The sequence below is a fragment of the Eucyclogobius newberryi genome, unplaced genomic scaffold (assembly GCF_026437365.1).
Source record: "Eucyclogobius newberryi isolate DKJ021-1_F unplaced genomic scaffold, fEucNew1.0.hap1 SCAF_22, whole genome shotgun sequence".
NCBI lineage: Eukaryota > Metazoa > Chordata > Actinopteri > Gobiiformes > Gobiidae > Eucyclogobius > Eucyclogobius newberryi.
Window position 1 is genome coordinate 22,937,609 of NW_027315857.1, and position 23,459 is coordinate 22,961,067.

The window sequence follows — 23,459 nt, forward strand, 5'->3', positions numbered from 1 at the left end:
ATATATGTTTTTGGATTTTTGGACCTTTTTTGCTCACTGTATATATTTTTTGAGCGAGAGCCCCGTTACACGAACATTTCACAAATTCCAAACAGGAAATAATTGATTAGTTTAAATTTTTTTTTAAAAATTTAGAAATTGAGATTCAACCAGAAACAAAGCCGGTCTAAGCCTGAAAGTTTGGACCTGCAGCGCCGCACACTCTTTCATTCACGTCGCCACAGAAGACGTATTAACGGTCTCTTGGTTCATGTGAACGGGCCCAGTAATTACAGAGATAAAACCATAAACCAAAGCCAACATATCTGTAAATCTGTAAACGTGTAAATGTGCTGTGAGGGCTGACGTTTCGAGAAAGCTGGACCTGCATCACCGCATCGGTTTTTCAGCCCTTTAGGGCGAATGTGCTGAGAATGTTAATGTGTAAATCCTTCAAAACGTAACTTTCTCTTGAAGTCGTTAAGCGCTGGATCAGTCCTGTGTGTGTCTTGGTGTAGAAGTGGTTCAGACCGGATTTAGTCCTTTGTCTCGGCTTTTTGTGCTGGTTCAAATCTGACACACTTTAGTTTAGTTCTGGTTCATTTATGGTTTAGTTTAGTCCCGGTTTAGTCCCGTTTCAGTTCTGGTTCCTGGGTCATTTCATTTATTTAATTATACAGGGAAAACACTATGAGAAAAGTTCATGTTTCATGTTTTCCCTGTTAAAACACAACACAAAATACACAAGAAACATAGGATACTAAAACACAAAAGAAACAATCAATACAATTAACAGTGCTGGTTTAGTTCGGTTTAGTCCTGCTTTAGTCCTGGTTCATGGTTCAGTCCTTTTTCAGTCCTGTTTCAGTCCTGGTTTAGTCCTGCTTCAGTCCTGGTTTAGTCCTGCTTCAGTCCTGGTTTCGTCCTGGTTTAGTCCTGTTTCAGTCCTGGTTTAGTCCTGCTTCAGTCCTGGTTTCGTCCTGGTTTAGTCCTGTTTCAGTCCTGGTTTCGTCCTGGTTTAGTCCTGGTTTAGTCCTGGTTTAGTCCTGGTTGACAAATAAATGTAAATGACATGCACTAAAAAAACTTGAGCTATATTTGGAGATTTTGCAGAGAGAGATTTGTTTAATATTGTTAATTTAGTTAATTGGTTTTATTTCATGTTGAAGGGACATGTATAATAATGTATAATAATGTATAATATGTATAATAATGTATAATAATGTATAATATGTATAATAATGTATAATAATGTATAATAATGTATAATATGTATAATAATGTATAATAATGTATAATATGTATAATAATGTATAATAATGTATGATAATGTATAATAATGTATAATAATGTATAATATGTATAATAATGTATCATAATGTATCATAATGTATCATAATGTATAATAATGTATAATATAGTGAGACTAAACTAAAGACTGTAACATTGTGACGATAATGACACGTGGATGAGTTCCGCTGCTTCAGACCTGATTTAGCCCTGGTTTAATTGCACGTTTATACCATCACATTTCTAGGAATAAAAGCCTTTCCTCAAAACGGCTCAACACATTTGGCCCGGTCGTCTCCAGCGAGGTCGTCCACCTGATGACGGCCCAGATGTTCCGCAGTTATTTTTAACCCCCGACCCGTGTCTAACCAGCTGTGAGCGCGTCAGGCCCGCCAGCGCTAGCACTCCCCAACCCCGGACTGGATCCACAGCCAGGGTTTTTTTCCTGCGCCGTCTTGTGGGTTTTTCCCTCCTCGAGTTGGCACCATCCGCGGCGTAAACAGCTGCAGGGTCCGGAGCCACGCAGCCGAGTGGAGCTAACGGTAATCCGAGTGTGCGAGAGAGCGCGAACTGCCAGATACGTAAACACCGAACACCTATCAGTCAACGGGACACGCGAGAAGTCCCGGTTTAAATGGCGAGAGCGTCAGGTTGATCGATCGTCGTGATTGCTCGGGTCATAATATAGCCGTAAGAACCGAAAAAGTAACAATAGTGACAGTTTGAGAATGAAAATTGAAAAGTCTTTTTTGTTCAATATATCGCCCAAAAATAGACCTAAATGTCAAGAACTTTATTTTGTCAGGCTGCTTTTGTCACATTTCACTTGATTTAGTCACAAACTTGAGGAACAGTAACAAGTTTGACCACGAGAATGAAAGAAAATTCAAGATTTCACTGTTTCACTGGTCTCAGTAATGGTAAATAATTGTCAATGTTTTTCCCTGCAATAATCGTAACACTGCAATTTCATATCGTGACATCCCCAGTACTATAAACACAAAAACAAATGTCTAGTGGTATTTATTAAAAGAGGCAGTGACAATGCTGTCTCTGGAATCCTACACGATAGAAATGATCTATGACTTTACCGATGGGCTGAGCTGGTGACATAATAACTTTAGGCAAAAGTCGGCGCCAGCGGGAGTCAAACATGCGAGCCGCCGTTACAGGGTGACGACGCATAAGGTCACATCTCTCAAGTCCAAATCTGACACACTCCGGGTGCTACGGAGTTATCGTCTGCTCCCGTAGCCTCAGCCGCTACGTTAACGTCCGCTCCCGTATCCTCGGCCGCTACGCTAACGTCCGCTCCCATATCCTCAGCCGCTACGCTAACGTCCGCTCCCGTATCCTCAGCCGCTACATTGCCGTCCGCTCCCGTATCCTCAGCCGCTACGTTAACGTCCGCTCCCGTATCCTCGGCCGCTACGCTAACGTCCGCTCCCGTATCCTCGGCCGCTACGCTAACGTCCGCTCCCGTATCCTCAGCCGCTACGTTAACGTCCGCTCCCGTATCCTCGGCCGCGACGCTAACGTCCGCTCCCGTATCCTCAGCCGCTACGCTAACGTCCGCTCCCGTATCCTCAGCCGCTACGTTAACATCCGCTCCCGTATCCTCAGCCGCTACGTTAACGTCCGCTCCCGTATCCTCGGCCGCTACGCTAACGTCCGCTCCCGTATCCTCGGCCGCTACGCTAACGTCCGCTCCCGTATCCTCAGCCGCTACGTTAACGTCCGCTCCCGTATCCTCGGCCGCGACGCTAACGTCCGCTCCCGTATCCTAAGCCGCTACGTTAACGTCCGCTCTCGTATCCTCAGCCGCTACGTTAACGTCCGCTCCCGTATCCTCGGCCGCTACGCTAACGTCCGCTCCCGTATCCTCAGCTGCTACGTTAACGTCCGCTCCCTTATCCTCAGCCGCTACGTTAACGTCCGTTCCCGTATCCTCAGCCGCTACGCTAACGTCCGCTCCCGTATCCTCAGCCGCTACGTTAACATCCGCTCCCGTATCCTAAGCCGCTACGTTAACGTCCGCTCCCGTATCCTAAGCCGCTACGTTAACGTCCGCTCCCGTATCCTCGGCCGCTACGCTAACGTCCGCTCCCGTATCCTCAGCCGCTACGTTAACGTCCGCTCCCGTATCCTCGGCCGCTACGCTAACATCCGCTCCCGTATCCTCAGCCGCTACGCTAACGTCCGCTCCCGTAGCCTAAGCCGCTACGTTAACGTCCGCTCCCGTATCCTAAGCCGCTACGTTAACGTCCGCTCCCGTATCCTCAGCCGCTACGTTAACGTCCGCTCCCGTATCCTCGGCCGCTACGCTAACGTCCGCTCCCGTATCCTCGGCCGCTACGCTAACGTCCGCTCCCGTATCCTCAGCCGCTACGTTAACGTCCGCTCCCATATCCTCGGCCGCGACGCTAACGTCCGCTCCCGTATCCTAAGCCGCTACGTTAACGTCCGCTCTCGTATCCTCAGCCGCTACGTTAACGTCCGCTCCCGTATCCTCGGCCGCTACGCTAACGTCCGCTCCCGTATCCTCAGCTGCTACGTTAACGTCCGCTCCCTTATCCTCAGCCGCTACGTTAACGTCCGTTCCCGTATCCTCAGCCGCTACGCTAACGTCCACTCCCGTATCCTTAGCTTCCTGTTCTTCCCTCTCAAACTCATTAACACACTCCTCATTAAAATCAATGTCTATATAATATTGTTTTTTTCTTTTTGAATACATTTTAAGCTCTTCTTCATCACGATAAAACCTACATTTCCACCTCACATTTTTACTACTTTATGTACAGCCTTTTTACAACGTTCAATTCATCTCACGTTTGTTCAATTGTGTCAAAAGTATCGAATATCGGATCGATTTTAAAACCAGCATCAAAACTAGATTCGAGCATGAATTCGAGAATGTTCTTGATCCCGACATGAACAAAACGACCATTATTTCGTCATAAATCACATTATTACATACATTATTATGAAATTATTCAAGCCTTTCTTCATATTAAAATGTTAGTACTGCGACAACTCTAACACAGTATATTGTGAAGTTTTACTATAGTACTTTGATCAGTTCAGTTATATTACATACTGTTTTCTTTTTCACCAGGGGTTTAGTTGATGAAAACAAAGATTTATTGCATTTAATTTTGTTTCTTTGCTTTTATTTTGAAAGCTCTAGTCCATAAAGTGCGTCTTCTCTATTATCAGTGTCTGTAACAAAAATAATTTCCCTTTGGACTTGACAGTTCCAAATAATATCATAAGGCGCACAAAGGTTCATCATCAGCGGTGCATTTTGATTTACTTTTAATTGAGTTTATATTGTAAATGTTCAAACAACCTGCACTTGACGTATTTGTATCATGTTTTTATGTGTATTTTCCCTGTTCAACCATAAACTGTAGCTCCAAACACCTCACGAATAAAAGCGTGTCTGATATCGACGGCGTCTGTACGTACGTCTGTGTTCGCACGCGTCGGATCCGCGGGGAGGCGGCGAGGTGAGTAATGTACAGAGCCCTAAATGCGTCCTCTCCGGCCTCTTCACCGTCTGCTTTTGTGTGTTTTTAATCACTTTTTGACTCACGCACGCGCGGCCGATGTGGGCGTTTGGATGGCACTTTCACAATTTGGACCAAAGTCTGTAAATCTGTGGAGGGCATTACTCACCCGGAGCGCGCCGCATATTTAAAGGGCGATTGAAGTAGAAAATACAGACGTTCGCTGTTATTGAAAGCGTCAAATGCGATTATAACGGCTCCTGTTGCGCTCGGTCGTCTGTTAGCATAATCTGAGTTGCGCGGCGCGTTTAAACGAGGACAAAAGAGGCACAAAATCCACCGGACTAACTCGGTTATGGCATTTAGAGCGAACTGGGGCCTGCGTGGAAACTAAAACGCTCTAAATCGTCACAAGGAGGCAAAGGTGAAGTGGGATTCTGGGAGGAACTGGGATCAACCTCAGAATATCACAAAATATTGTCAAAGTCAAACCGCTCAGATACGTGTGAATGAGATTTAAAGACATTTACCGTTGTATTATCTATTTATCTTTATTTATTTATTTTTATTTTTCCATTAATTTATGAATTTTATTTATTTTATTTATTTTATTTATTTTATTTATTTTATTTATTTTATTTATTTTATTTATTTTATTTATTTTATTTATTTATTTTAATTTCAATTTTTTTATTCATTTTTATTTTATTTTGTTTTGATTTAATTTTGTTTTGTTTATTTTATTTTTTGTTTATTTAATAGGAGATTTTGCATTTTTTATCAAGACAAAAGCTTGATTTTTAGCTTCTATTGGACAAATACTTACAGAAACATTAACCCGCTGTAGCGTTAATTCTTTCTTCATATACAGTATGTACTTTGACATTAAATATACTTTCTGTCAAGCTTCAGTACAACTTTGAGGCGAGAAAAGTGTATTCTCAATTCTTTGTAATGAAAACACAAACTAAGCGACATTTCTACCCTTGAAATTCAAATGTGCTGCTTATTTTTTTATCTTAAATTCATGACTATTTAGATGTGATCAGGTAATAATGTAAAGTGTGTTTTCGCTGACTGCATTTTGCCTCCATTCTGTCATTTTGAACGTTCTGTTGAGCATTTTAAAGCTTAATTTTTCACACAATATTCATCCAACAACAACAACATCAGCAGCAGATGTTGTTGTTGTTGTTGTTGTTGTTGTTGTTGTTGTTAGAACAGACACTTGGACTGTCCAAATCTCCGTTTATATCAGAGATTGTGAATAAAAACAGACAAGTTTTTGGAGTGAGCGAAGTGGTCTGGACGCCTGCAGGGTCTTGTGCTGGAACAGACGTGTTTGTTCCCAGACTGAGCCGGACCTTGAGGCTCTGAGACCTTTGAGACCTGTCCTGGACTCAACCATCTGCCACTTTGGACATTATTGTTATTTTTATTTATTTTTTATTCATTCATTCACTATTATTTTATTATGTTATGTTATGTTATTTTTATTTATTTATTTATTCATTCATTATTATTTTATGATGTTATGTTATGTTATTTTTATTTATTTATTCATTCATTCATTTATTAATTAATTATTATTTTGTTATGTTATTTTATTTATTTTGTATTTATTTATTTATTAATTATTATTTTATTATGTTATTTTATCTATTTTTTTAATTCATTTTTAAAATAAATTTCACTTATTCTGAATTTAATAAGTAGTATTTGAGTAGTAAACAAGGATGAATATGCTCGTGAGTGATATAGAAAATTAGAACTCCTCTTAATTTTGAGTTGAAAAATATTGTAAGACGGCTCAGCAGCGCCACCTGCACCTCAGCAGCGCCACCTGCACCTCAGCAGCGCCACCTGCACCTCAGCAGCGCCACCTGCACCTCAGCAGCGCCACCTGCACCTCAGCAGCGCCACCTCAAAAAATCGATCAACACGGGGCCAATGGGGGCCCGGCGCAAAAAAAACGTCACAGCAAAAATATGCCGCTCACTCCAAAAAATAGTTCATGTGAAGACGTGTAAAAAATGATCTGATGACCACGCCCTAAATCGTACAGGAAGTCGGCCATGTTGGATCAAACTCGAATAGCGGACAAAAGTGCGCCTCGTCGTGTAATCTAACATTCTAATTATTTCTATCAACAAACTGTTTAAGATCAATAAAGTGTTTTACAAAGAACAAACAGTAAAATGTTCTTATAGTTTAAAAAGGCTGTACCTGATTTTTACTGTTTTAGAAACGAGAAAAACAAAACTCGGATCATTTTAATCTCTTTACGTCACTTTCCTAATGCTTTCCCAGCATCAGAAATATTCACAGTTCAGCACTTTTCACGAGTCCATAGCGAGTTTTGCCGTCCCGGGTGAAGCTAACACCCATTAGCATGCTAACGGCGCACTTCCTGCTTCTCGTACAATAAAACGCATTTAATTTAGTCGTAGAGAAGACGCTGCGGTCTCGTTTTCACCGGAATAAACGCTTTTGCAATAAATCTGAACCAAGGCAGAACAGATTTCAATTTAGTAGACGTAAAAAAGCACGCAATGAACTAGCTTAGTACTCAGATTGTACTGATCTGTTTCTCACTCACTCTGCTGTGTGTATTTGCGGTAAAGTCGTGTATTTTGGCGTCGCCGTCACCGCGCTCAGAGTAAAGCGACCCGACGGGAGCACAGTGTCTCCATTTGGGCTTAGCGCTCGTTAGCTTGGGAGCGCTCGTTAGCGTGGTAGCGCTCGCTAGCGTGGTAGCGCTCTGGTACAGTAGAACCAGCCTGCCCCGAGGCTTCGCGCGCACAGACGCTGCGGATACACAAAGCGCTTCGTTTGATTCTATTTTGGTTTGGGTTTGTTCTCATCTGAAGTGACAGAGTTTGGAGAGAACGTCGAGAAAGGTTTAGCTTGAGTTTGGAACTGAACCAGAACTAAGTCAAGTCCTGGTTTGTTTAAAGGGGAATAATACAGGGCTAAACCTCACATTTAAACCAGGACTAAAGCTCAAACTAGGATTAAACCAGGACTAAACCTCGAACTAGGACTAAACCTCAAACTAGGAATAAACCAGGACTAAACCTCAAACTAGGATTAAACCAGGACTAAACCTCAAACTAGGAATAAACCAGGACTAAACCTCAAACTAGGAATAAACCAGGACTAAACCTCAAACTAGGATTAAACCAGGACTAAACCTCAAACTAGGAATAAACCAGGACTAAACCTCAAACTAGGATTAAACCAGGACTAAACCTCAAACTAGGATTAAACCAGGACTACATTTTTTTTCCCACTAATAATGACATTGAATATTCTTTTCCAATTTTTTTTCCGAGTGAATAGAGCAATAATTCAACTCACAATTATAAATGCGCACAGCAGAATCAACAATTTAAAAACAACAACAACAACAACAACATTGTAAATCCGTCTGCATTAAACACAACCACGATCAGAAACTCCTCCCACGATCGTCCAGTCCCCGTTTCTGTTTTTTGGGCCTCGGCGTGGGAGGAACGTGGCGGCGCACCAGAGCCTCTTATTGTGAAAGTCCCACGCAGCGCCGCGCTTTCCCGTCGCTTCCTGTTTCGCGGATTAAGTCGCCCGTAATCCGTCCGTCCGTGGGAGTCGAAACAGACAGCGCCGTCTTAAACGCTCATCCCATGTCCTTCCTCTGTCCTGCAAAACGTGCACATAAAGCGTGATTATGTGGTAATTTTATGGCAAGCGCCCCAACGGAAAGATGAGGAACACAATGCGCAACGACAATGGCGATTTTCCGGGCGCCAATCCGCAATAAAAGCTGCATTATGTAACATTTCCTGTGGAGGATCGGCTCTCCGCCAGTGGCCACGATGTCATCGCTCTAGCATCTCTGTCGCTATAGGAACAACATGCAAATCTCGTTATGCAATATGGTCGCAATATGCATTTCCTGAAGAGGCAGAACGGAATTGAAGAAATGCGACGGTTTCTTGTCAAACGCCGTGAACAGACCGTGAATTGTTACGGTCGTGATCCATAAAAATGTAATTAAAAAGTGTTTAATGACATCATCATATTTCCTCATGTTGTCGGCAAGAAGCCTGCGATTCAATGTATTAACACAATATATAACACATGAGGCCTACGGACACATGAGGCCTAAAGACACATGAGGCCTACGGACACATGAGGCCTACGGACACATGAGGCCTAAAGACACATGAGGCCTACGGGTACATGAGGCCTACGGACACATGAGGCCTACGGGCACATGAGGCCTACGGACACATGAGGCCTACGGACACATGAGGCCTAAAGACACATGAGGCCTACGGACACATGAGGCCTACAGACACATGAAGCCTACAGACACATGAGGCCTACAGACACATGAGGCCTACAGACACATGAAGCCTACAGACACATGAGGCCTACAGACGCATAAGGCCTAAAGACACATGAGGCCTACAGACACATGAGGCCTACAGACACATGAGACCTACAGACACATGAAGCCTACAGACACATGAGGCCTACAGACACATGAGACCTACAGACACATGAGGCCTACAGACACATGAAGCCTACAGACACATGAGGCCTACAGACACATGAAGCCTACGGACACATGAGGCCTACAGACACATGAGGCCTACGGACACATGAGGCCTACAGACACATGAAGCCTACAGACACATGAGGCCTACAGACACATGAGGCCTACAGACACATGAGGCCTACAGACACATGAGGCCTACAGACACACGGAGTATCCAGAAGCTCTTTGGTTCTGATCTTCCCTGTGGTTTCTCTCCTCAGTCAGTGAAATGGCGCTGCTCTGACCCAAAATGGCGGCTGAAGCCAACACGACGGGGTCGAAGCCGGCGGGGGCGTCGCCATGGCCACCGGCTCTTCCCACGGTGACCTTCGAAGGCATGAACCTCCCTGAGGACACCATTCGGCTACTCAGCGTGCAGGTAACAAACACTACTACTTTGAACTGTACTGATACTGCAACATCATCCGACTACTGTGAGCGCTACTACTACTACTACTACTACTACTACTACTACTACTACTACTACTACTACTACTACTACTACTACTACTACTACTTCTACTACTACTACTACTACTACTACTACTACTACTACTACTACACAAATACAAATACTGCCCCCTGTGTTGATATCAGTGTTATAACTGCTAACAGTGTCATAGTGAGGGCTGGTACAGTGCCTACATTTGCATAATGCGTGTTCAATGGGAGAGTTAGCGTTAGCTTCCAAACGCTACATCCAGCTTTAGTGACAATAACTCGACCAGTGACATCAGAGCCTCGATTTGAAAACATGTGTCACACTTTAGTTTACTGATGCAGCAAATAGTGTCAAAACGAGCGTAAATCCAAGAGTTATGGTTTAAAACACCAGATGAAGCCACATCATATAAATATCATAAATATCATAGATTATAAATATAGACATGGCAATAACAGCACTTGTGTTCTTGGGGAATTCAGTCACATTTCAGTAAAGAATAAAAACATATTTTTATTGCTCTGCATTATTACTAAAAGAATAATACAATACAATAGATCCACACTGACAGTCTAATGTCTATGGGCAATAATGCATAAACAATAACAGCTTTATGACATTTTAGTTTCCACAAATTAACTTTACTTCAACTTAAATGGATTTGTTTGCCTCAAAAATCTAAATATTCAGTAAATCTCAGTTATCCATAACCGTCATCAAATAAAGCTGATTTTATCAATGCTCCGACCTGCGTTTTCTGTTAAACTGACACATTTCTTTAGCGTTGCAAGTGAGCTAACGCGCAGTGCTAACGCGCAGTACCGCCTTGTGTCCACAGGTGGTGCTGATCCTGGCCTACAGCACCATCATCGTGCTGGGGCTCGTGGGAAACTCTCTGGTGATCTACGTCATTTACCGCTTCAAGACGCTCAGAACCGTCACCAACTTCTTCATCGCCAACCTGGCCGTGGGTACGTCATGGCCCTTACCGCCGCCGCCGCCGAACGCGATCCGTAAAAAGCAACGTTCATTTCCTCCCGACTCGAATCGTGTCAACACTTTTTAATAATGTCGTTTTTCAGCGAGACATAAAACAGAACTCATAAAAACAGCAGCGGGAGACGTGTGGGAAATCCCCCCAGGGTCTGCGCTCTTTCTGGAAGGATAATTGCGAATAAATCAAATACAATCGGCGTTTTTTAATATTTGCTGGAACGCGTTGAGTTGAAGTATTTGCAAAACACTTAAAGGACACATATTACGCTAAATATGTTATGCTGATATTACTTTTTTGAGCTTTTAACCATGTCACGACGTCGTTTCCTTGTCAAAAACGCACCTGGAGTTGTGTTTGACTCCATTTTTAATCAATTTTAATTCCATTTTAACTCCATTCTGGCTCGTTTCATTGATCCTGTTTACGAGATCCTGTCGCTCCGTTTCAAATTTCCCAGATTTGTGACGTCAAAGGTGAGTTTTAAGTTCATAAATCGTCGCCAGACTCGTTTTAACCCTCAAATCACGTTCATTAACACAGCTTTGGTTTATTTCCCTGCTGTTATTCCCTCTGCCGCCTGTAGAGGGAGCCAACACAAATTCTGATGAGGAAACGCCCGACTGAGAGAACGTAATGTGTGGTTTACAACAGACGCATTGTTTAAACTGTAAAACATCTGTTTCAATTGTGAAAGAATCAAATACAATCAACGTTTTTAATATTTGCTGAAACGTGTTGAGTTGAAATATTTGCAAAACACTTAAAGGACACATATTTTGCTCAATATGTTATGCTAATGTGAGCTTTTTTGAGCTTTTAACCGTGTCACGACGTCATTCCGTCGTCAAAAACGCACCTGGCGTTGTGTTTGACTCCATTTTAATCCATTTTAATTCTATTTAACTCCATTCTGGCTCGTTTCATTGATCCTGTTGACCAGGTCCTGTCGCTCCGTTTCAAATTTCCCACATTTGTGACGTCAAAGGTGAGTTTTAAGTTCATAAATCGACTCGTTTTAACCCTCGAATCACGTTCATTACAGCTGCATGCTTACATTAACATAGCTTTGGCCTATTTCCCCGCTGTTATTCCCTCTGCCGCCTGTAGAGGGAATAAAACACAAAACGAAGGTACAAAAGTGCACGTTTAAAGAACATTAACGCTACAAACATCATGAAGAGATTTTTACCACCCCAGATTGATAATTAATTAGGTCATTAATCAGTGTTTTTCGTCCAGTGTGTGTGGGCGGCGGCTCAGGAGCAGAACGCTCCATTATACAAACTTCTAACTGTTATTCCTGTATTTGTCATGTTATAATGTGTAACTCGCTCACTCAGTTCAGACGTTTATGTCAGACTCACACAATAACACGTGTTTAGAATGTGAGCATTTTATCACACGCAAAGAAATAGAAATGTAACGACAACGACTGAATACAACATATCAATGCATTTGATTTCTATCATTGGAAAGGTAAAAAAAAGCACTTTTTCTAAACCAGGACTAAACCAGGACTAAACCAGGACTAAAACAGGACTAAACAAGGACTAAAAAGGGCTAAACAAAGACTAAACAGGACTAAACAAGAACCAGACCAGGACTAAACCAGGACTAAACCAGGACTAAACCAGGACCGAACCAGGACTAAGGACGTCAGAGCGCCCCCTGGAGGTGAGGTTGACATCAGAGCGCCCCCTGGAGGTGAGGCTGACTCAGCAGACGTCAGCTCACATCTCAACCACAACAAAGCTTCGTCTCGCTCTTTTCCACTTCAACATCGGGGGGAAAAACAGAATGAATTATTTGAGGTCATATTTGTTCCGGCTGCATTTGATCCTTCAAAGAGACTCGGGCTGAACCTGTCTCTGCTCCGGACCAGATTCAGGCCAGATCCAGACCAGATCCAGACCAGATCCAGACCAGATCCAGACCAGATCCAGGCCAGATCCAGACCAGATCCAGACCAGATCCAGGCCAGATCCAGACCAGATCCAGACCAGATCCAGACCAGATCCAGGCCAGATCCAGAACAGATCCAGACCAGATCCAGACCAGATCCAGGCCAGATCCAGACCAGATCCAGACCATGCCAGGCCAGGATCCTGGTCCTGAGGACGACCAAGAACAAAAACAGCAGCAGACAAGACGTGTCAAGAAGGTTTATGTCAAGTTTGACATTCACTTTGGAGCATTTCAATTCAAGTAAACAAGCACTAAATCAGGGCTAAACCAGGACTAAATCTGGACCAAACCAGGGCTAAACCAGGACTAAACCAGGGCTAAACCAGGACCAAACCAGGACTAAACCAGGACCGAACCAGGACTAAACCAGGACTAAACCAGGACTAAACCAGGACTAAACCAGGACTAAACCAGGGCTAAACCAGGACCAAACCAGGACTAAACCAGGACTAAACCAGGACCAAACCAGGACCAAACCAGGACTAAACCAGGACCAAACCAGGACTAAACCAGGACTAAACCAGGACTAAACCTGGACTAAACCAGGACTAAACCAGGACTAAACCAGGGCTAAACCAGGACCAAACCAGGACTAAACAAGGACCAAACCAGGACCAAACCAGCACTAAACCAGGACTAAACCAGCACTAAACAAGGACTAAACCAGGACCAAACCAGGGCTAAACCAGGACTAAACCAGCACTAAACAAGGACTAAACAAGGACTAAACCAGGACCAAACCAGGACCAAACCAGGACTAAACCAGGACCAAACCAGGACTAAACCAGGACTAAACCAGCACTAAACCAGCACTAAACCAGCACTAAACAAGGACTAAACCAGGACTAAACCAGGACTAAACCAGGGCTAAACCAGGACCAAACCAGGACTAAACAAGGACTAAACCAGGACCAAACCAGGACTAAACCAGGACTAAACCAGCACTAAACAAGGACTAAACCAGGACTAAACCAGGACCAAACCAGGGCTAAACCAGGACTAAACCAGGACTAAACCAGCACTAAACAAGGACTAAACCAGGACTAAACCAGGACCAAACAAGGGCTAAACCAGCACTAAACAAGGACTAAACCAGGACTAAACCAGGACCAAACCAGGGCTAAACCAGGACTAAACCAGGACTAAACCAGCACTAAACAAGGACTAAACCAGGACTAAACCTGGACCAAACCAGGGCTAAACCAGGACTGCTGTGAGTCTGAAGCCTGTGAAACTGGTGTAAGGGCTGTAATATCCACTCACAGCCTTTAGTTGGCGCCACCACTCAACAGTGTAGCATGTTGTTTATCCACATGAGGTCTCGTGTTTAATCCGGGTCACGGTAGAAAGTCACTGAGTCTGCCCATGATTTATGGACTTAAAAGTGAAGATTCTCAGAGCTGCATCAGAGCTACGTCAGAGCTACATCAGAGCTACATCAGAGCTACATCAGAGCTACGTCAGAGCTACGTCAGAGCTACGTCAGAGCTACATCAGAGCTACATCAGAGCTACATCAGAGCTACATCAGAGCTACGTCAGAGCTACGTCAGAGCTACGTCAGAGCTACATCAGAGCTACATCAGAGCTACATAACAGCTACATAAGAGCTACATAAGAGCTACATCAGAGCTACGTCAGAGCTACATCAGAGCTACGTCAGAGCTACATCAGAGCTACATCAGAGCTGCATCAGAGCTACGTCAGAGCTACATAAGAGCTACATCAGAGCTACGTCAGAGCTACATCAGAGCTACGTCAGAGCTACGTCAGAGCTACATCAGAGCTACATAAGAGCTACATAAGAGCTACATCAGAGCTACATCAGAGCTACATAAGAGCTACATCAGAGCTACATAAGAGCTACATCAGAGCTACATCAGAGCTACATCAGAGCTACGTCAGAGCTACGTCAGAGCTACATCAGAGCTACATAAGAGCTACATAAGAGCTACATCAGAGCTACATCAGAGCTACATAAGAGCTACATCAGAGCTACATAAGAGCTACATCAGAGCTACATCAGAGCTAGGTCAGAGCTACATCAGAGCATTTGATCATTTCTAACCAGGATTCCACAAGTTAGCGTGGATAAGCTAAATGCTAATCCAGATCATTTTTTTGATTAGGGAATGTTAAAACAGGGTTAAAACCTCAGAAAAGTAAATTTTGCATGAAATGTGGCCTTTTAATATTTGAATTTTTCTAAAACCTTATGGCAAAAATGTATGATGAATGTATTTCCGTAACCACAGAAAACAAAGACCGTTGAGCAAAAATAAGTGACAATTTACTACAATGTTTTTGTTTAGTTTAATTCATTTCATTTCAAGCATAAAAAAGATGATGTTACATTTACACCAGTGCTTCTCAATTATTTTCTGTCACGCCCCCAGGAAGAAGAAAACACTTCGCGTCCCCCCCCACTCTCTGCCACGACTCTAAATCATATATATGATTATAATATATATCATTATATATCATAATTTGTCTATAAAATTGTTATCAGACTTAAAACAATGGTGTTAGATGTACTTATAATATAATGAGGCTTCAACTCTACATAACATTACAGACTTATTAACAGTAAAGAAAACAACAAAAAAGAGAACAGAACTATAGGTCAAATTAAAACAAAGAATAACTTTATTAGCATTGTGTTTTAGTCTGTAACAGAAAAGTGCAATAAAGTGATTATTATTATTATTATTATCATTATTATTATATTATTACAAATTGTAATAAACTAATTATTTAAACTATAAACATTATTAACCACTATCTGTCATTCTCAAATAGTGGTGTGCACACCATTTGATACTAACAAATAAAATGAAAGAAAAATTCAACAAATAATATTAAATTGAAAATGATCAGCAACATTAACTCAGGAGCACGACATATAAAACAATTCAACCTAAAGAAGATTGTTTTTTTGACATTTTGCATAACAAGGTCAAACTGTGAAAAACAAAAACTCAAAAGATTCTTTTGGAAAATGAAATCAACATTTTTAACATAAAAGCAAAATAAATGAATGCCTCATGTCTGACTGGTTTACTGCTGTAGCTTTCACACAGTTGGATGATTGCTGGCAAAAACTCTTTAAGTGACGCCTTCATTTATTTGTCTTCATGCTTTCCACTGCCAACATTTTTAGACACAGTAAACACACTGGTCTTTCCTCGTTTCTCCAAGCGTGTGTGAAACCAAGTGCTACGTACGTCTTAGCATTCTGGAGCCTGTCGTTTGTCTCATTATCTCTATATGTTCCCGCCTGTCTTTTCATCCCTGTTAAATATTATTTCATGAGGTCTTGAGGGGTTGTTCACGGAATTTTACGTTTCCCGTTCTGTGCCGTCTGCGCCCCAAAACAATACAGTAGAACAGTATCGATACAGTAGAACAGTATCGATACAGTAGAACAGTATCGATACAGTAGAACAGTAACGATACAGTAGAACAGTATCGATACAGTAGAACAGTATCGATACAGTAGAACAGTAACGATACAGTAGAACAGTATCGATACAGTAGAACAGTAACGATACAGTAGAACAGTATCGATATAGTAGAACAGTATCGATACAGTAGAACAGTAACGATACAGTAGAACAGTATCGATACAGTAGAACAGTAACGATACAGTAGAACAGTATCGATATAGTAGAACAGTATCGATACAGTAGAACAGTAACGATACAGTAGAACAGTATCGATATAGTAGAACAGTATCGATACAGTAGAACAGTATCGATACAGTAGAACAGTAACGATACAGTAGAACAGTATCGATACAGTAGAACAGTAACGATACAGTAGAACAGTAACGATACAGTAGAACAGTATCGATACAGTAGAACAGTAACGATACAGTAGAACAGTATCGATACAGTAGAACAGTATCGATACAGTAGAACAGTAACGATACAGTAGAACAGTATCGATACAGTAGAAGCGCCACTGCCACCTACTGTAGTGGATGTGCAATTACACGTTATTTCAGTGTGGAGAAAAAAGCAAGGTCCCGGGGTCAGACGCGCCCCCCCTAGCATCGCACCGCGCCCCCCTGGGAGGGTCCTTCACTATTTGAGAAGGACTGCATTTACACTGATCAAACATTCATTAAAATAAGATAAAACATTTTTTTAATTTCGTGCAAAAAGGAGGGGCATTAAGAATAGGTTTGGACGTTCCTTCTGCTTTCCATTCAGTTTAATTCAACTGCTTTGCTCCTGAACAGAAACACAAACACTTTCTTGAGTCACATTCCCCCTTTTGATCACATCCACGTGTGATCGCACTGAAGAGGCGCCAGACGCAACCTCACATCAAAAGAACAAAACACATTGAATATTCAAAATCTCAGTAAAACATGTTCTAGTTTAGCAAAACCATAAAAACAAACTCTTAAAGCCTGTGCTGGTGCCATAGTGGGTTGTGCTTGTCCCATTGTGTCAGTTTTGGCAGTTTTTAACATCAGCTCATCCAGATCTTTCCCTGTGAATAGTTGGTACAGTTTGGTTATTTACAGTCATTCAGAGATGTGCAACGAGAGGAGGAGCCTCTTCATCTCTAGAAAACCCATCGTCCTCTTCCTTTGGGGACGGGGAGTGGCTGAAGTTCTCCTCTCAGGAAAACCTCTTCATATTCATGCTCATCCACCATTCCTGTGAACGCTCTCGCCACATAGTGATGTGGTGTTGACACAAAGCTTCAGTTCAGCTTCAAGGAATTTGTCCCTATATTGTTCATGTTTTTTTTTTGCTTCTTGTTTCCTGAGTGGCTCAGCAGCCACTTTTCTTCATCTGTGTCTGAAGCCAGTTCAGGTGATGCGTTTGCTGCAGGTTGTTCCATTTGGAGCCACGGTTTGTTCAAACTTTAACGTTGAGATGTGATTTTAACTGGAAACCAAGACTGACCCTTTCTGACCAGTTAGTATCATGGCGTGGAGTGGGACTGTGTGGACCGGTGACCCAACAGGACTGCATCACGATAGAGACGATAGTTGGACCACAGGATTCATCAGCAGCTGCTCCACCACCACCAGCAAAGGATTCAGCTCCAGCTGCTCCACATTCACCTCCACCGCCTCCAGCAAAGGAACAATCTTCAAAGGCCTTGGACCCATCTGTGACAAGCCCAACAACATCCCTGTCATCGCCCCTGCATTCACACCAGTCCTGGGTTCCCCCTGCAACATCTACTCCCACTAAAGATTCATCATTCTCCTTCTCATCTCCACTCTCACCCATGGGCCTTCCCAGCCATTTTGAAAGTCTGATCAAATCAGGCATTAAGATGGCTCCACTCACGCCCAATATAGTAAGGGCTATGTCAATACTTATCAACTCCCTGCACAAGCCGACTACACCAACAAAAGCCCCACCACCCATCCCCCCTCGCCTCTCACCTGGTCCCAAACTCTCCTTGGCTACAAAAGCCCCACCACCCATCCAACCTCGCCTTTCACCTGGTATCTCCCATAGCTAGGATGCACTGGGTCTCAGCGTTGCCGGGACTTATTGTCACATTAAAAATCAAACCAACCCGGGGCCCTATGTAAAAAGAGCCCCCCCTAGTGCTATTTCTGTAGTCACATCATCACACAGATGGAAAAACAAAATGCGAGTCAGGCCCAATCTGAGAAATGTGATTCATATTCCCTGTGAAAAGATAAAGCCCAGTCTCACTGAAACTAGTCTGAAACTTGCTGTGCTAAATGTCAGATCCTTATGTAACAAATCTCTCTTAATTAATAATTTTATTTCTTCTTATAATCTTGATTTTATGTTTTTAACTGAAACATGGCTTGACAAAAACACAGGAAATGTAGTTCTGATAGAATCTGCTCCACCCAACTTTAAGTTTGAATCTGAAACACGAGAAAACAAAAAAGGGGGTGGAGTCTGTGCTGTCTTTAGAGATGAAATAATTACCCGCGGGTTGTCTTTTGGGGTGTTTTCATCATTTGAGTATGTATCCTTTAAAATGGAGCTAAAACGGTCTCCATCCATTCTCTTCATTGTTTTATACAAGCCTCCCCAGCACTGCCAAAGTTTTATTGATGATTTTACTGAGATGCTTTCAGTCATATGCACAGACTTTGATGGTTTGGTCATTACAGGTGATTTCAATGTGCATGTTGATAATATTTGTGACAGAAACGCTAAAGAGCTTGATGCTGTCCTTGAAACCTTCAGTCTTACTCAGCATGTGAGAGGCCCCACCCACAGCAGAGGGCAGACTCTAGATCTCATAATTACAAAGGGGGTAAATATTTCAAATGTTAATGTGATCGATGTTGCTCTGTCTGATCATTTCTGTGTCTTCTTTGACCTGTCTGTTTCTCCCAAACCTCCGGTTGGTCCTGCAGTTGTTCAGAGGAGACACATAAGTGATGGCACAGGTGCACTGTTTATGGAAATGATAAACTTTGAAAATGTCTCATGTTCTAATGTAAATGATTTGTTGAACTCTGTTACATCTAGTGTTTTGAATGTTCTAGACACCATTGCCCCTATAAAGGCTAAAATGGTAAAAAATAAGCAGAAGGCGCCGTGGAGAAATGATGATTCGGTCAGGGCACAGAAAAGGGAGTGCTGCAGGGCCGAACGGAAATGGCGCAAGTCAAAGCTCCAGGTTCAAAAAGAGATTTACAAAGAGAAGCTGAACATGTACAACCTAATCTTATGTAGAACTAGGGAAAGATATTTTTCTGAAATAATTGGAAGCTGCAGTAACAACTCGCGTGTCCTGTTTGCCACAGTAAACAGATTAACAAACCCTCCAGCTCAGCTGCCGTTAGAACTCATTTCCACATCCAAGTGTAATGAGTTTGCATTATTCTTTAGTGACAAAGTTCAGGGCATTAAAAATGCTATAAATCCCACAATGCAAAAAATTACCCTAAAACCACCAAGACACTTAGAGCTAACTCACTTTGCACCAGTAACTGACAAAACTGTCCATGAGATCATCACCAGTCTGAGTTCATCTACATGCTGCCTCGATGTGTTACCCACCAGATTTCTAAAGTCTGTGCTGAACAGTTTGTTAGCACCATTCACTCACATAGTTAACATGTCGCTTCAATCTGGAACATTCCCAATGTTTTTGAAAACTGCGGTCATAAAGCCTCTCCTAAAGAAGAGCAGTCTTGATGCCGCAGTACTGAGTCGTTACCGGCCCATCTCTAATCTGCCATTTTGGGGCAAAGTCCTTGAAAAGGTTGTTTACCAACAGCTCACAGATTTCCTCTTAATAAACAACTCATTTGATGTTTTTCAGTCAGGTTTTAGACCTCATCACAGCACTGAGACTGCTCTTGTCAAGGTGACAAATGACATCCGCCTGAACACTGACACGGGCAAAGCCTCAGTCTTAATTCTGTTAGATCTGAGTGCTGCTTTTGACACTGTCGATCATGGGATCCTCTTACAGAGACTAGAGGACTGGGTGGGCATCACTGGCACTGCCCTAAACTGGTTAAGGTCCTATCTGGAAGACAGGAAGTACTTTGTTGAAATTGGTAGCTGTGTCTCAGACCACATGACCCTGACCTGTGGAGTGCCCCAAGGGTCAGTCCTGGGTCCCCTTCTGTTAAACCTCTACATGCTACCGTTAGGTCAGTTGATACGCAGTGAAAATGTGTCCTATCACAATTATGCAGACGACACTCAGATCTATGTTTCACTATCGGCAGGTGACTATGGACCAGTAGATTCACTCTGTCACTGCATCCAACAGATCAGTTTGTGGAGGCAAAACAACTTTCTCCAGCTGAACTCAGACAAGACTGAAATAATCGTTTTTGGCCACAGAAACAAAGAGAAAGTGTTAGCGTCACCTCCAGAGTCTCGCTCTAAAACCTACAAACCAAATTAGAAATCTGGGGGTAATAATGGACTCAGACTTGAACTTTAATAGCCACGTCAAATCAATAACATCAGCAGCTTTTTACCATCTAAAAAACATTGCCAAAATCAAAAATATAGTGTCAAAACCAGATTTAGAGAGACTTATCCACGCGTTTGTCTCCAGTAGATTAGACTACTGTAACGGCCTGCTCACTGGCCTCTCCAAACGAGCTGTAAAACAGCTGCAGTACATCCAGAACGCTGCTGCTCGGGTCCTGACTAGAACCAGGAAGTACCATCACATTAGTCCTGTTCTCAGGTCTCTGCACTGCCCCCTGTGGCTCAGAGAATAGACTTTAAAGCAGCTCTGCTTGTGTACAAGTCTCTCCATGGCCTAGCACCAAAGTACATCTTGGATATGTTAGTGCCATATGAACCATCTCGGACTCTGAGGACCTCAGGGACCGGCCTCCTGCTGGTGCCAGAGTCAGGACAAAACATGGGGAATCTGCGTTTCAGTTTTATGCAGCTAAAATCTGGAACAGTCTTCCTGAAGATGTGAGACAGGTGTAACCCAGGTGATTTTCTGCTCCTGGACCGTTTCTGCCTCCGTTTTGCTTGCCTGGTCCCTTTGCTTCATTTTTGCCTGCCTGGTCCGTCTCTGCCGAACTATCGCGAGACTTCGCTCACGTATCGCGAGATTTGCGGCGCTAATCTCTTTAAAACATGGCCGCGCGCGGTTGTTCGGGAGGAGTGTGGGCCTCCAGGTTGTTAAGCGGCTGCAGGTAGGCGGTTAGCCCTCTAAACTTTACATTTTACGGATATTCTGCTTATTCACTGTTATGCCATCGACTTTGCAGATGCCTCTGCCTGTGATCTTGTGTTTTGTTTGACTGATATACTTAAAGTGGACCTGGTGAGTGCTTTGTTATTGTTCGAAGCTAACATGCTATGCTACTGTTGATTGAATCAGTTAACACGGACTTGTCAGCCGGTGCGGGCGCTGGCTGCACTCGTTCATGTTAAATTGTATCATTTTTGCACTTCAACTTTTGCTGAATCTGACACTGAAATCTAATGATTTAAAGTTAAATTATTAAAAGTTAATTTCACTTTATGCTCAACACTAACTATTTATGCCCAACACTGGGAATATTAATTACTGATTGAGATGAACAGATGACATGAAATATTGTATCTAAGCATGATCTAAATGTTGAATTATAATTTATTATTAATTAATAATAATTTTGTTGTTTATTCATGGTCCTGTTTTGAACAGGCCAGGTTCCAGAACTGGATGGCGAGCTAAAGAAACCAGAACGAACCGAGAGAGTGCAAACATCTGCCGGTGCGGTAGGAGGCGCTGCAGCTGCTCCCCACACATACATTATATCCTACACAATATCCCCTGCTAGTGGATAAACTGATTCATACTCTGAAACCCTTGGAAGTTACCCGTGGATTCTATTTTTGTGGACTGAGCTATGCAGCACTGCACTTGGAACTTTGTTAACGCGTTGAACTGATTAAGTTCAGAGATATGGACCATTATTCTAATTGTGCACAACTGTAAATATTGTATATATTTGTCAATCACTGTAAATAACACCACTCAGCGCTACCAGCATTTTGTCAGTCGTCTCATTGAATACACCTCATTTTCCTCCGAGCCGAACCTTAAACTTCTGGTACTAGTCCAACTCCAATTTTAATGCACTGCAGCATTATATATGCTACACAGGCTTCTACTCTGACAATGTTTGAACATTGTCAAGCTAAAAACTGTTTTGTTTAGCTGTGCATATGACTGAAAGGATTTTTTCTTTGCACTCTTCTCTTTTTTGTTTGTGATTTTATTAGTTTAAAAAATCAGTTGGATTGATAATTTTTAATTTAGTTAATTTTATTGTATTTCTGTTTCTGTAATTTCTTTGTGATTTGAATGCATTTTTCCTGCTGTGAAGCACTTTGAATTGCCATGTGTATGAAATGTGCTCTACAAATAAACTTGCCTTGCCTTGCCATGGACCACAGAGCTGGACCACAGAGATGGACCACAGATGCTCAGAAGACAAGAGTCTGAGGAGCAGAAAAAATATATAAATGAAGAACTCTTTAGAAAACTAAACATTAAAATGATGTGACAATAACAACTGTACCTTGAAGTGGTGGTCTCCATGGTTCCACTCTGTGTCTGTGAGTTTGGACTGACGCCATTCACAGGGGGAGGAGCCTCAGCTCAGTGGGACACGGACCAGCTGGACCAATCAGATCTTATCAAGTGTATGCGCCACTGATCCAAAAAGTCTTTTTTTTTTCTATTCTTTTCAAATAACTATAAAAATGCACAATTTCAATTCCATATCTAATTTAAAGTGTTTGTAACATTTTAACTTGGAATGTATAAAAAGTTAATTCCACTCTAGATCCAGTTGTTGTAAAGCAGTAGTCCCCAAACTACGGCCCGCGGGCCACATTCGGCCCGTTGGGCCTTTCAATCCGGCCCGCCAAGCTTGTCCAAGTTATATTAAAAATATATATTTATTTATTTTTTGCTGTAGGCTTTATTAGACAGTAGATGGAATGAGAAAGAAAGGAAGGGGAATGATGAGAGAAAGGAGGACATGCAGCAAATGTCGGAGTCAAGATTCAAACTCACGATACTGTGGCTGGCCGTTCATTTTACCTTTCGCCTGTAATGCCCACATTTCCCCAAGAGATGGCACTGTTCCCTCTAAGCTGCGCGCCTGCGCAGCTGCGCACTGCTCGCACATAGTGCACTGCTCGCACATAGTGCACTGCTCGCACTTAGTGCACGCACAAGAAAATCTATG

General features: G+C 42.5%; 1 protein-coding gene across 2 annotated transcripts in view; it reads left to right on the forward strand.

Annotated features, from left to right (window-relative positions):
* Positions 1–23,459, forward strand: part of LOC140371694 (neuropeptide Y receptor type 2-like) — a 78,027-nt gene that overhangs the window by 31,087 nt on the left and 23,481 nt on the right. For both annotated transcript variants that reach the window (XM_072458879.1, XM_072458878.1), the window contains exons 2-3: positions 9,582–9,739; positions 10,641–10,773. In XM_072458879.1, coding sequence (XP_072314980.1) covers positions 9,611–9,739; positions 10,641–10,773 — 262 coding nt within the window. In that variant the 5' untranslated portion in view covers positions 9,582–9,610. The remainder of the gene's footprint in view (positions 1–9,581; positions 9,740–10,640; positions 10,774–23,459) is intronic.